At 44.4% G+C, this 15,025-nt stretch overlaps 1 protein-coding gene across 4 annotated transcripts in view; it reads left to right on the plus strand.

The window, feature by feature from the left end:
• PTK2B (protein tyrosine kinase 2 beta) overlaps window positions 1-15,025 on the plus strand; it is a 140,628-nt gene that overhangs the window by 105,403 nt on the left and 20,200 nt on the right. For 3 of the 4 annotated variants that reach the window (XM_072143871.1, XM_072143875.1, XM_072143873.1), the window contains 2 exons: window positions 10,434-10,559; window positions 10,686-10,847. In XM_072143871.1, coding sequence (XP_071999972.1) covers window positions 10,434-10,559; window positions 10,686-10,847 — 288 coding nt within the window. The remainder of the gene's footprint in view (window positions 1-10,433; window positions 10,560-10,685; window positions 10,848-15,025) is intronic. The other variant, XM_072143872.1, reaches the window with a different exon arrangement.

The raw sequence follows: 15,025 nt of genomic DNA on the forward strand, positions 1-15,025 counted from the left end.
TCATCCCTGACATACTATCTCATATCCCTCATCATCCCTGACATACTATCTCATATCTCTCATCATCCCTGACATACTATCTCATATCTCTCATCATCCCTGACATACTATCTCATATCCCTGATCATCCCTGACATACTATCTCATATCTCTCATCATCCCTGACATACTATCTCATATCCCTGATCATCCCTGACATACTATCTCATATCCCTGATCATCCCTGACATACTATCTCATATCTCTCATCATCCCTGACATACTATCTCATATCTGATCTGGTTTGCAGCCAGATCTTGTGCAGTGAGCTCTGCAGATTTTTGTGGCAGATAACTTTTAAAAAAGCATTAGCAAAGCGAGTGTGAGAGCTTGGCGGCGAGTGTGCATTGATCTCAAGTGTGTGCAGTGTCTTAAGTGTGACTTACGTTTAAGGGAAGGAATACTTTTTGGATCCAGCAACAAATAGATAAGTGCATCTACATTTTTTATTTCCTGATATTCATTGTGTGATTTTTATTGCAACCAAGTAGATCTGAAGGTATTTTACTTGCATAATCTGTATATTGTGTGGGGGGTATAGGGAGGCATTCACCTTGCTTATCTAGACAGTATAGTCACAGGTGCTGCCTAATTAATAGTGGGGTGTGGCTATCTAATTAGCAGGCTTTATATACTTCTGTGGTCAGTTTGTTTGGTGGTTTGCAGCCAGATCTTGTTGCAGTGAGCTCTGCAGATTTTTGTGGCAGATAACTTTTAAAAAAGCATTAGCAAAGCGAGTGTATGAGCTTGGCAGCGAGTGTGCATTGATCCTCAGTGTGTGCAGTGTCTTAAGTGTGACTTACGTTTAAGGGACTTAAGTTTGAGGGGCTTTAGCAGGTAACTTCTGTGTTCTGTGTTACTTTGACTGTAAATACTTCTTTCCATGTATATTTCTATTGTAATTCCCATTAGAATAATGGACTCCATAAGTGGCATTGCTACACAGTGTACATCCTGTGCCATGTATGCTTTCCTTGAACAGCCGTTCGAGGGGGAATACTGCTGTGTGGGGTGTGTGAAAATTGCTCATCTGGAAGCCCAGATTCTGGATCTAAATGAGCAAGTTTCAAGGCTGCGGGCAATTGATAATATGGAGCGAAGTTTACTGCTCCTGGAGCACAAACTCTCTGGGGAAGATAGTTGTGGGGAGGGAAGTATGGAGGTGCAGAGTGAGGGGGCAGCTAGTTGGGTAACATGTAGAAGGCGGGGTAGAGGGAAGAGTTGTAGAGAGTCTAGTCCTGATCTGGTGCACCCCAATAAGTTTGCCAGGCTGGAGGATGAGGGGGATATCAGCTCTGGGGTAGCAATGCTGCAGAAAGATGTGGCCGCTAGCAACCAGGGGAATGTGTGCTCCAGTAAGAAGGGTAATGGGAGCACAGGCAAGGTCAGACAGGTGCTGGTAGTGGGAGATTCGATTATTAGGGGAACACACAGGGCAATCTGTCACAAAGACCGTGCATACCAAACAGTGTGTTGTTTGCCGGGTGCTCGGGTTCGGCATGTTGCGGATCGGGTTGATGGATTACTGGGAGGGGCTGGTGAGGAACCAGCGGTCATGGTCCACACTGGCACTAATGACAAAGTAAGAGGTAGGTGGAAGGTCCTTAAAAATGATTTCAGAGATTTAGGCCATACCTCAAAGGTAATTTTCTCCGAAATACTGCCTGTACCACGTGCCACACCAGAAAGGCAGCGGGAGATCAGGGAGGTAAATAAGTGGCTCAAAAGTTGGTGTAGAAAGGAGGGGTTTGGGTTCATGGATAACTGGACTGACTTTTCTGTTGGCTACAGGCTCTACAGTAGGGATGGGCTGCACCTCAATGGGGAGGGGGCCGCTGTTTTAGGGGAAAAAATGGCTAGAAGGTTGGAGGAGTGTTTAAACTAGAGACCTGGGGGGAGGGCAACTACACTTGTGCAGGGCAAATAGACAGTGTACATAGAGAGCTGGGAAGAGTCATAGTCCATGGGGGAGGAAGGGGGGCTGGAATGAGATTGGGGAATAAGGACAAAAGGAATACGGACAGGGAAAACCATATAAAGTGTATGTACACAAATGCCAGAAGCCTCACAAACAAAATGGAGGAACTGGAAGTCTTGATGTTGGAACGGAAATCTGATATAGTGGGTATCAGCGAGACATGGCTGGACAGTAGCTATGACTGGGCTGTTACTATAGATGGTTATAGTCTTTTTAGAAAGGATCGTATAAATAAAAAAGGGGGAGGGGTTTGTTTATATGTGAATTCTTGCCTCAAGCCCGTCTTGCGAGATGACATCAGTAACGCAAATGTGGAGTCCCTATGGGTGGAGATAAGGGGAGGGAAAAAGAATAATAAAATATTACTAGGGGTTTGTTATAAGGCTCCAAATATAATGGAGGCAACAGAGGAAATGCTGATAAGTGAAATGGATGCGGCTTCAAAGCATGGTGAAGTACTTATCATGGGGGACTTCAATTACCCAGATATTGACTGGGGGGCAGAAACCTGCAGGTCCTTCAAAGGCAGCAGGTTCTTGTCAACAACAAAAGACAATTACCTGTCGCAACTAGTCCTGGAGCCAACAAGAGGGGGGGCACTGCTGGACCTTATCCTTACCAACAGACCTGATAGGGTATCAAAACTACAGGTTGGGGGGAACCTGGGATATAGTGATCATAATATCATTGATTTTGTATTACGCTTTACTAAGAGCGTTAGTGAAGGGGCAACCAACACTCTAAACTTCAGGAGGGCAAATTTTCATCAACTAAGGGACGACCTTAAAGGCATAGACTGGGATAATGTTCTCAAAGACAAAAGCCCCCCCCAAAAATGGGACTTTTTCTCATATATTCTGAAAAAGTCCTGTGAGAAACACATACCTTATGGGAAAAAGCATAAAAGGAACAAGAAAAACCCTATGTGGCTAACTAGTCTTGTAAGGAAAGCAATAAGCGAGAAAGATAAAGCGTTTAAGGTGCTAAAACGTGAAGGTAGCGATGAGGCATTACAGGATTATAGAGAGAAAAACAAATCCTGTAAAAAACAGATAAAGGCCGCAAAAATAGAGACTGAAAGAAATATTGCCAGGGAGAGCAAAAATAATCCCAAATTATTTTTCAAGTATATAAATGATAAGAAACTAAAAACAGAGAGTGTGGGTCCCCTTAGAAATAACATGGGGGTCATGGTGGAAGGAGATGAGGAAAGGGCCAATCTACTGAATGTCGCCTTCTCAACTGTCTTTACCCAGGAAAATCCCCTGGTGGAAGACACAATGAGGAATAATGTAAATTCTTTTTATAATGTCAACAGTTTAACCCAGGAAGAGGTACGGCGCCGCCTCGCAACCACTAAGATAGATAAATCACCGGGGCCAGATGGCATACACCCCCGGGTTCTGCATGAATTATGTACGGTGATAGACAGACCGTTATTTTTAATATTTGAAGATTCACTGAGGACTGGTTATGTTCCACAGGAATGGCGCATGGCAAATGTGGTACCAATATACAAAAAAGGATCAAATAGCGATCCTGGAAACTACAGACCCGTAAGTCTAACTGCTGTGGTGGGGAAAATATTTGAGGGGTTTATTAGAGATGCTATCTCACTGTGCACAACCTTATAACCCAGCGTCAGCATGGGTTTATGAGAGATCGGTCCTGTCAGACTAATCTGATTGGTTTCTACGAGGAGGTAAGTTCAAGACTGGATCTGGGGGACGCTGTGGATGTTGTATATCTGGACTTTTCAAAGGCATTTGACACCGTGCCACATAAAAGGTTGGTATATAAAATGAGACTGCTGGGAATAGGAGAAAATCTGTGTATCTGGGTAAGTAATTGGCTTAGTGATAGAAAACAGAGGGTGGTCATTAATGGCACATTCTCAGATTGGGTTGATGTTACCAGTGGAGTGCCACAGGGGTCAGTATTGGGGCCACTTCTTTTTAATATTTTTATTAATGACCTTGTAGTGGGTTTACACAGTCAAGTTTCAATATTTGCAGATGATACTAAGCTGTGTAAAGTAATAAATACTGAGGTCGATAGTTTAGCATTACAGAGGGATTTGTGGAAGCTTGAGGGATGGGCAGAGAAATGGTTGATGAGGTTTAATGTAGATAAATGTAAAGTTATGCACTTGGGCCATGGAAACAAAAAGTATAATTATGTTCTAAACGGTCAATTACTTAGTAAAACTGAAGCTGAAAAGGACTTGGGCGTATTGGTGGATGGTAAACTTAATTTTAGTGACCAGAGCCAGGCGGCTGCTGCTAAAGCAAATAAAATAATGGGATGTATCAAGAGAGGAATAGATTCTCATGATAAAGACATAGTTCTGCCCTTATACAAATCCCTAGTCAGACCACACATGGAATATTGTGTACAGTTTTGGGCACCAGTATATAAAAAGGATATAGTAGAGCTGGAACGGGTGCAGAGGAGAGCAACCAGGATTATTAGGGGAATGGGGGGATTAGAATACAATGACAGATTACAAAATTTGGGATTATTCAGTTTAGAAAAAAGACGACTGAGGGGAGACCTTATTACAATGTACAAATACCTGAACGGACAGTACAAGGATCTCTCCAAAGATCTTTTTATACCTAGGCCTGTGACCAGGACAAGGGGGCATCCTCTACGCCTAGAGGAGAGGCGATTCTACCATCACCATAGACAAAGATTCTTTACTGTAGGAGCAGTGAGACTATGGAACTCTCTGCCGCAGGAGGTTGTTATGGCCGACTCTATGTACATGTTCAAGAGAGGCCTGGATGACTTTCTGGAGAGAAAAAATATCACGGGTTATGGGGATAAAACATTTATTTAATTCTTGAAGGTTGGACTTGATGGACTTGCGTCTCCTTCCAGCCTTATATACTATGATACTATGATATCCCTCATCATCCCTGACATACTATCTCATATCTCTCATCATCCCTGACATACTATCTCATATCTCTCATCATCCCTGACATACTATCTCATATCTCTCATCATCCCTGACATACTATCTCATATCCCTGATCATCCCTGACATACTATCTCATATCCCTCATCATCCCTGACATACTATCTCATATCTCTCATCACCCCTGACATACTATCTCATATCCCTGATCATCCCTGACATACTATCTCATATCTCTCATCATCCCTGACATACTATCTCATATCTCTCATCATCCCTGACATACTATCTCATATCTCTCATCATCCCTGACATACTATCTCATATCTCTCATCATCCCTGACATACTATCTCATATCTCTCATCACCCCTGACATACTATCTCATATCTCTCATCATCCCTGACATACTATCTCATATCTCTCATCATCCCTGACATACTATCTCATATCCCTCATCATCCCTGACATACCATCTCATATCTCTCATCACCCCTGACATACTATCTCATATCTCTCATCATCCCTGACATACTATCTCATATCTCTCATCACCCCTGACATACTATCTCATATCTCTCATCATCCCTGACATACTATCTCATATCTCTCATCACCCCTGACATACTATCTCATATCTCTCATCATCCCTGACATACTATCTCATATCCCTGATCATCCCTGACATACTATCTCATATCCCTCATCATCCCTGACATACTATCTCATATCTCTCATCATCCCTGACATACTATCTCATATCTCTCATCACCCCTGACATACTATCTCATATCTCTCATCATCCCTGACATACTATCTCATATCCCTGATCATCCCTGACATACTATCTCATATCCCTCATCATCCCTGACATACTATCTCATATCTCTCATCATCCCTGACATACTATCTCATATCCCTGATCATCCCTGACATACTATCTCATATCCCTCATCATCCCTGACATACTATCTCATATCTCTCATCATCCCTGACATACTATCTCATATCTCTCATCACCCCTGACATACTATCTCATATCTCTCATCATCCCTGACATACTATCTCATATCCCTCATCATCCCTGACATACTATCTCATATCCCTCATCATCCCTGACATACTATCTCATATCTCTCATCATCCCTGACATACTATCTCATATCCCTGATCATCCCTGACATACTATCTCATATCCCTGATCATCCCTGACATACTATCTCATATCCCTCATCATCCCTGACATACTATCTTTATATCCCTCATCATCCCTGACATACTATCTCATATCTCTCATCATCCCTGACATACTATCTCATATCTCTCATCATCCCTGACATACTATCTCATATCTCTCATCATCCCTGACATACTATCTCATATCTCTCATCATCCCTGACATACTATCTCATATCCCTGATCATCCCTGACATACTATCTCATATCTCTCATCATCCCTGACATACTATCTCATATCCCTGATCATCCCTGACATACTATCTCATATCTCTCATCATCCCTGACATACTATCTCATATCTCTCATCATCCCTGACATACTATCTTTATATCCCTCATCATCCCTGACATACTATCTCATATCCCTGATCAACCCTGACATACTATCTCATATCCCTGATCATCCCTGACATACTATCTCATATCCCTGATCATCCCTGACATACTATCTCATATCCCTCATCATCCCTGACATACTATCTCATATCCCTGATCATCCCTGACATACTATCTCATATCTCTCATCATCCCTGACATACTATCTCATATCCCTGATCATCCCTGACATACTATCTCATATCTCTCATCATCCCTGACATACTATCTCATATCACTCATCATCCCTGACATACTATCTCATATCTCTCATCATCCCTGACATACTATCTCATATCCCTGATCATCCCTGACATACTATCTCATATCCCTGATCATCCCTGACATACTATCTCATATCTCTCATCATCCCTGACATACTATCTCATATCTCTCATCATCCCTGACATACTATCTCATATCTCTCATCATCCCTGACATACTATCTCATATCTCTCATCATCCCTGACATACTATCTCATATCTCTCATCATCCCTGACATACTATCTCATATCCCTCATCATCCCTGACATACTATCTCATATCCCTGATCATCCCTGACATACTATCTCATATCTCTCATCATCCCTGACATACTATCTCATATCTCTCATCATCCCTGACATACTATCTCATATCCCTGATCATCCCTGACATACTATCTCATATCCCTCATCATCCCTGACATACTATCTCATATCTCTCATCATCCCTGACATACTATCTCACATCTCTCATCATCCCTGACATACTATCTCATATCTCTCATCATCCCTGACATACTATCTCATATCTCTCATCATCCCTGACATACTATCTCATATCCCTCATCATCCCTGACATACTATCTCATATCCCTGATCATCCCTGACATACTATCTCACATCTCTCATCATCCCTGACATACTATCTCATATCTCTCATCATCCCTGACATACTATCTCATATCCCTCATCATCCCTGACATACTATCTCATATCCCTGATCATCCCTGACATACTATCTCACATCTCTCATCATCCCTGACATACTATCTCATATCTCTCATCATCCCTGACATACTATCTCATATCTCTCATCATCCCTGACATACTATCTCATATCCCTCATCATCCCTGACATACTATCTCATATCTCTCATCATCCCTGACATACTATCTCATATCTCTCATCATCCCTGACATACTATCTCATATCCCTGATCATCCCTGACATACTATCTCATATCTCTCATCATCCCTGACATACTATCTCATATCTCTCATCATCCCTGACATACTATCTCATATCCCTGATCATCCCTGACATACTATCTCATATCTCTCATCATGCCTGACATACTATCTCATATCCCTGATCATCCCTGACATACTATCTCATATCCCTCATCACCCCTGACATACTTTGTCTCAGATATTTCCAGACTTTATATCCCAGGCCCTGGATCTTTTCTGAGCTCTGAGATAATAATTCGGAGCCCGGCCATCTCTCCCTGACCCCGGAGCTCTTCCTTATCTCCTGGGCAGCTGTGTATCTGCAGTATAAAGAGTCAATTTAAATCTTGCTGCCGTAGACTGAATATTAACCAAAAAATCCCAGCGCCAGAAGCCAATTACCAGTGCTCCCCCTCCCTGTGTGCTGCCTGTGTGATACAGATGTGCGCAGGCTGTGGCGGGGGAGTCCGGGGATGGACGCTCCTTTGTGTCTCCCTTCCTGCTGTTCAGCAGAAATGATGTGATTTGGGCTGAGGGCGATGTAAGGCGCCAGGACCAGGGACATTCCCGATGTGATTGGAAAAAGTTATCTTTCCGCGTCAGGGACGCTCACTGCGGAGATACCCGGAGCGAGACCACAACATAATGACTCCGCAGCGCCACCGCCCTGCCGTCTACAGCTACCAACAGGATTATGGGAACATTAAATGTCATTTATAATCAATTAACACTGAATTGATGTGCGGGGGCCACTGACATCTGCATATTACACACAGCAGACATAGCGCTCCACCCCTCAGCTGTAATAGTGTATGGAACCGCTCTACACATTGGATTTGGGGTTAGATCCTATTGATTTTTACAAAATCCTCCAATATTATCAGGTTCTATGACAAGATGTGGGATGACGAGCTCCACAGGGGTCAAATGTCATCGGAGGAGGCGGCTAGAAAATAGACAGGTCAGGGTCAGGGCAGGTAGTGGTCAGGGACAGTCCAAGGTCAAATCAGAAGCCACAAGTGCAGGTAGCAAGAGTCTTGTGGACGTATAAATCTCAGTAGGGAAAGGAGGTGTGCACGGATCACACAGTGCTACAATCCATACAGTCACACTTATCCTTTACATTTTTTAAAGGAAATCTATCTTCAAAATCCATCATGATAAACCAGGGACGTATACTCATAGGTCCAGGCACCGGGACTGTGGTAATCTTCTTACATTTGTTATCCATGCCCTCCCTCCATCTAAAGACATCTTTTAAAATTATGCTAATGATCCAGAAGGGCTCTTAGAGCTTTACCAAAGTCCTTATGTGCTGTAGCTTCACCGGCTGTTGCACTGTGCAGAAGTACATTGTAGCAATCTCTGAAGCCACAGCTCAGAGGAGCTCTGTTAACTCCCCCTAGAGCCCTTCAGGCTCATTAGCATAATTTTAAAAGTTAGTTGTAGAAGGAAGGAGGCCATGGATGACACATATAAGACGATTACCACAGTCATGGTGTCTGGATCTAGGAGTAAGTGTCGCTGGTTTATCATGATGGATTCTGACGATAGATTTCCTCTAACATCTGCCACGTGTGCACCTCAGGGTGTAGGACCTCAGGATGTAGGACCTCAGGGTGTAGGACCTCAGGATGTAAGAACTCAGGATGTAGGACCTCAGGATGTAGGACCTCAGGATGTAGGACCTCAGGATGTAAGACCTCAGGATGTAGGACCTCAGGATGTAGGACCTCAGGATGTAGGACCTCAGGATGTAAGACCTCAGGATGTAGGACCTCAGGATGTAGGACCTCAGGATGTAGGACCTCAGGATGTAGGACCTCAGGATGTAGGACCTCAGGATGTAAGACCTCAGGATGTAGGACCTCAGGATGTAAGACCTCAGGATGTGGTCTGTTGAGATCTCATTAATTTTGACAAAGTCCTCCAACAAGTTTGTGTTTATTGGATGGTAGCACGGTTTAGACCCTGTAGTTTACTTCAGCTATCGTTCCTCTTACTAAATTGATATAACATTTGCTATTGTTAAAACCCCTGGAATCATTGTCAGAGCTTATTGTTGAATTTCGGCTAATAATGTACGGTAATCACATTTGCCTTACTTTGATTTGCTTTGCTGTTGTTTTTGTGTCTTTCGGCTTCCCTACAGCACACCATGTGGTTCGGAGTGGTATTGCAACTAAAACATATCCATATTTTATGTGATTATACTGTAGAAGTACATTAGTCTTCCCACTACAGCTAATTCATTATAAGGCGAGTGGCGGAGGTGATATTAGAAAAGTTATGTTTGGGGGTCACTGTAATACACGGACCCTGAGGATTCCTATACAGATTAAGGCACATGGAGAGATAAGGTAACTCCGAACCCTGTAAGTCATGGTGAATCCTAGTGGGAGGTGGAGAAACCCAGTATGAAAGGATAAAGTGAGCCCCATCCTCCGACAAAGGCAAGCCACCCATAAATATTGGCCACGGATGCCCCTGGTGGTCCACGTCTCGCCTTGCCAGTGGCGCTGCCCCTTACTCGGGTGTAGACAGAGCTGCTTACGCTAAATACCGTGTCGATCATTCTTGTCTGCGTTGCGATGACTTGTGTATTTGTGCTTCCCTCGTCTGCTAACCGTCTGTTTGTGTCTGTGTCCCGCGCCTTTTCTGCACAGGTGCCCGAGAGTCTTTGTGCCAGCTCGCCCACGCTCTGTAGCCCTACAGAATACCAGTCTCCTATTGACTCCACCCGTAGTCCACCGCTCCCGCGCCATAGCATCATCAAGCGTCGCAGTATGAGGGTAAGGCTTGCATGCTTGCCGATACTATCCTGCTCTGTTACCTGCCGGGGGAACTTGCTTTGGGTGCGGAGACCAAGAGCAGGACAATACGTGACCTCATTTTTACACTTTTCATTCCTCGGAAAGGAAGAGGATTTTCTGAAGCCGAGCAGTCGAGAAGAAGCCCAGAAGATTTGGGAGAAGGAACGGGCCAAGATGCTGCAGGTCATGAACCGTCAGCAGCAGCAGATGCTGGAGGACAATAAATGGCTGAAACAGGAGGAGAGGTCCCTCGCCAATAACCTCAAGGTAAGGAGGCGGGTAGTGTAGCCTTAAAGGGAGTGTGCCATAACAGACACTTATCCGCTACATGTAGTGTCTGGTGACTACAGATCACCTACGGCACTGTAAAGCACTGCTAAGCATGGAAAATGTGGAAGAACAAAGTTAGGATTTGCGTAGAACTGGCCAAACACCCTCAATGAAAACTTAGATGTGGACTGTATGACTATTTACCTTGTCTCTCCAAAAATAAGACCTACCCCATATATAAGACCTACCCTGAAAAAAAACCTGAACCGCTCACCTGGAAACACTTATGGTTTCATTTTAAAGAGGAGAATCTCCCCTTTAATATTACACAAGGATTGTGTTTCTAGGTGCCACATAACTGGAGTTATACAATGTACAATGATTATACAATGTTACAGTCGGGAGTGTAATCTGTAGCATGATTGAGGGTGGTCCCATAGAAGGAAAGAAAGGTCAGGGATATTGGATTTAAACATACTGAATCTGTGGTATATGTCCACCTTAAAGGGATTGTGCCTCAAGATAAATGTATCCACTGACCACCACGTCTGATCACTATCAACCACCTACAATGGTCCTAGCAAAGCAATGGTGGAATAACACTACAAAAGGCTGGGGAGAATGGAAAATTTGGAAGATGAAGGAACAAAAGAAAGATCAGGAGGCTTCAGAATATACGTAGAAAAAGTTATCTTATAACCTGAGAGACCCATCTGGAATGGTAGACTTTCCCCTGATGGTTGGGGCAATGTTGAGGCAAATTTGAGTAGTCGGTTTGAAATTGTTTGAGAAATCTAAGTTGTTCCTATTAAAGGGATTGTGCCACAATACTAGTAGTAGATGGTAATGTAGGCGGTTTGGGTGGTCGCCCGGGGCCCAAGGCTTCCAGTGGGGCCCATAGCCACCTGAACCACTCACAATGTTTGATACCGGCATGTAGAGATAATAAAGAGCCATGAAATCCTCAAGCTCTCAACACATTTATATACAACACATTCTAGGTCCTCCCAAGGTCCTCAAACTGCAGATCTAAAAGTTGACAAAAGGGCGCCCTCCTTTCCCAGGAGGATAACAAGGAAGTTAATCCCATGAAATAATTAGACTTGTAATGGGCCATGATTGTCATACAGCCCAGGCCCATGACCGTCTAAACCTGACACTTATTCTTTAACCAATGGGACCCCATAGTGATGGGGAGAAGGGACCTATATTCCCTGATAAACCCACTTGTATACAGGGCACAGGTGCGTGACCTCCTCTCCCATCACTACTTTGTCTCAGACGTCCCATAGTAGTGAATGGGGCACAGGCTGGCACAACAGGGGGCACACAACCCCCAATTCTTCCTGAATTCTGGGGGTTCCCAGTGCTCAGACTTCACACACTTGTACCATCTCCTATGGGCAGACAAGCATCTATGGTGGCACATTCCCTTTAAGAAGGTCATAGACTTTAGATGTGGTAAGTTCTTATCAAAAATCCTGGACCCTAAGTCTTATTTTACCTATAAAGATAGATGGCCAGAAAATCCCACCAAAATCCCTACACAATCCCCGCCTAGTGGCAACTGCAGTCGTCCTTTATCCCAACACTAGGGCAGGAGGTTCTGTAGTCATTGGGGCAGATTTACTTACCCGGTCCATTCGCGATCCAGCGGCGCCTTCTCTACGGTGGATTCGGGTCTTCCGGCGATTCACTAAGGCATTTCCTCCGACGTCCACCAGGTGTCGCTGCTGCACTGATGTTCCTCGGAATGCACTGAACTTCACCAAGCCGATCCGAGTGAAGGTAAGCGCGTGTCCAGCGACACTTTTTTTTTTTTTAAATTCGGCGGTTTCTCCGAATCCGTCGGGTTTTCGTTCGGCCACGCCCCCCGATTTCCATCGTGTGCATGCCAGCGCTGATGCGCCACAATCCGATTGCGTGTGCCAAAAACCCGGGGCAATACAGGGAAAATCGGCGCAAAACAGAAAAATTCGGGTAACCCGCCGTAAAAACGCGATTCAGGCCCTTAGTAAATGATCCCCATTGTCTATAGGATCGACCTACCCCATGCAGCAATCCATCCGATCATTCATCATACTCCCCGCATCCTCGTCCCTCTGATCTCACAATCCCTGTCATCATTGCGGTACATCTAGGACGAGCGATCACGGCCGGGGTGTCCCCATAGACCTCACGCCATCAGATGATGCATTAATTCAAAGGGGCAGAAAATCACTTGTTAACGCGCCGTTCCCGTAGAATAGATACATCAATAAGCTAATGGGCTCTCTGATCCGGCTGCCAGCAGTGAGGTCCGGAGGAGGGGGGGGGGGGTGTTAATAGCATTTATTTTCCAGGAATAACGACTTTTAGGAGAAAATCGTTTTTCAGCATTTAGTGATCTGTAATGTGTTGTGTCCTAATGAGTAAAAGAAGGGAACGCGAGTGTCGGTGCTTTGTGCTTTCTATTACGGGCTGGATGAGGTGCACTCATAGAGTTAATAGGCCTTGACCCCCTCCATTCCTACAGATAATGGGCTTCTTCCCAGCGCTTAGCCGTGATGTCACAATCACTCAGGTCTAGGCCTTCTCTTCTCATGCCTCTTAAAAATCCCTTAATGAGTTAAAATCTAATTTTCTTTCATTGGATTAGTGTAGAGCGGTTACACAGAACACGCCTCCTTCTGGAGGACCAATCCCGTCCTGTCTTACCAAAACTACCCATTCATTAGAATGGACCCAGTGTAATACTCTATTTGGCCAGCGGTGTCACTGCAGGGAAAACTGAATACTCTTTCCATCGAGTACAGCCGATCGCTTGGGATCAATGGATACTTTGGGGCACATTTACCCTGTCCAGTCGCGATGCAGCGGCGCCTTCTCCGACGAGGATTCGGGTTCTGCCGGGATTCACTAAGGTCCGTGCACCCGGTATCCAGCAGGTGTCGTTGCTGCGCCGAGGTCCGCCGAAGTTCACCTTCTTCGTCCCGGTGCATGTAAGTGCTGCTCTTGCAACACAAATTATTTTTTAAATTCCATGGTTTTCCCGTCGGGTTGTCTGACGGCCAAACCCTCAAACCGCCCCCCCCCCCCGACTTCTGTCGCGTGAAAGCCGGCGCCAAAATCCGATCGTGTGTGCCAAAATCCCTGGCCAATTCAGGGCAAATCGGAAATCGTCGGGAAACCCGACGAAAGTGCGCGATCCGGACCCTTAGTAAATGAGCCCCTTTGTGATCAGCTTAATGCTAACAAGTGGGGATTGTCTGAAGGGGACAGTCAGGCAGTATACAGTAAAGAAAATGGGACATCCAGTGACTTCGCTAATTCTTTGTATATATTCTGCGATTGTTCTCAGGAAGTCAAATGGTGAGGTAGACTGAATCCATATCCCTGCAATATATACTAGGAATGGGCGTAAAAGAATAAAAGCAACATATATTATATAAGTATTACAGGAGTATATGTATGCAATTAGTACTGTAGAGTTAGAACTTAAAGAGGGGTGTCTAATATAGAGAAAAAAAACATAAACCCTATCAGGATATTTAGAGTTTTGTCATGAACAGCCAACAGGATTTCAGTAAAAAAATAAAAACTGTAATACCTTTTTTGGCCTGCGGGGGTGCTGCAGCAAAGTCAAGCACTTGAAATTCTTTAACAGCTTAAAACTTCGGCTTATGAGTCTTTATGGCCTAAGTCTCTATGATCAGTTTAGTGTTAGAGGAGCCTCCTAATACATAGTGGACACTGCTTTCACTCGCTATTAGAAAATCTAGTGATTACGGGTTCTGGACATACTAGTATTTCCCTCTAGGGGGCACTGGAGAGTCCTTTTTTTTCTCTGAAGGTGATCTAATTTGCATACTTGTTTCCCACGAGGCATTGCTGTCTCTCCACAATGAGAAGCTTTATCATAAACCCCACCCGTAGCCATGACTATGATGGTAATGATCACCTATTAGACTCCATGTATAAAGGAAAGGAGACTCCGAGACGGGAAGTAGTAGAGTGAAGGATTTCGGCTACACCCGCCGCATGCTAATAGTGACCCCCTCACCCTCCGCGGATCGGGAAGGCTTTGTGAAGCTCAGTATGAAGGCGCTATGGCTGATTAATTAGGCAGCAGATCCTGACCCCTTACTTAAATATTCCAGGTCCCCAGAGCCCCCGATTGTTCCTCTTCATGTCAG

The sequence above is a fragment of the Engystomops pustulosus genome, chromosome 3, assembly GCF_040894005.1.
Source record: "Engystomops pustulosus chromosome 3, aEngPut4.maternal, whole genome shotgun sequence".
Classification (NCBI taxonomy): Eukaryota; Metazoa; Chordata; class Amphibia; order Anura; family Leptodactylidae; genus Engystomops; species Engystomops pustulosus.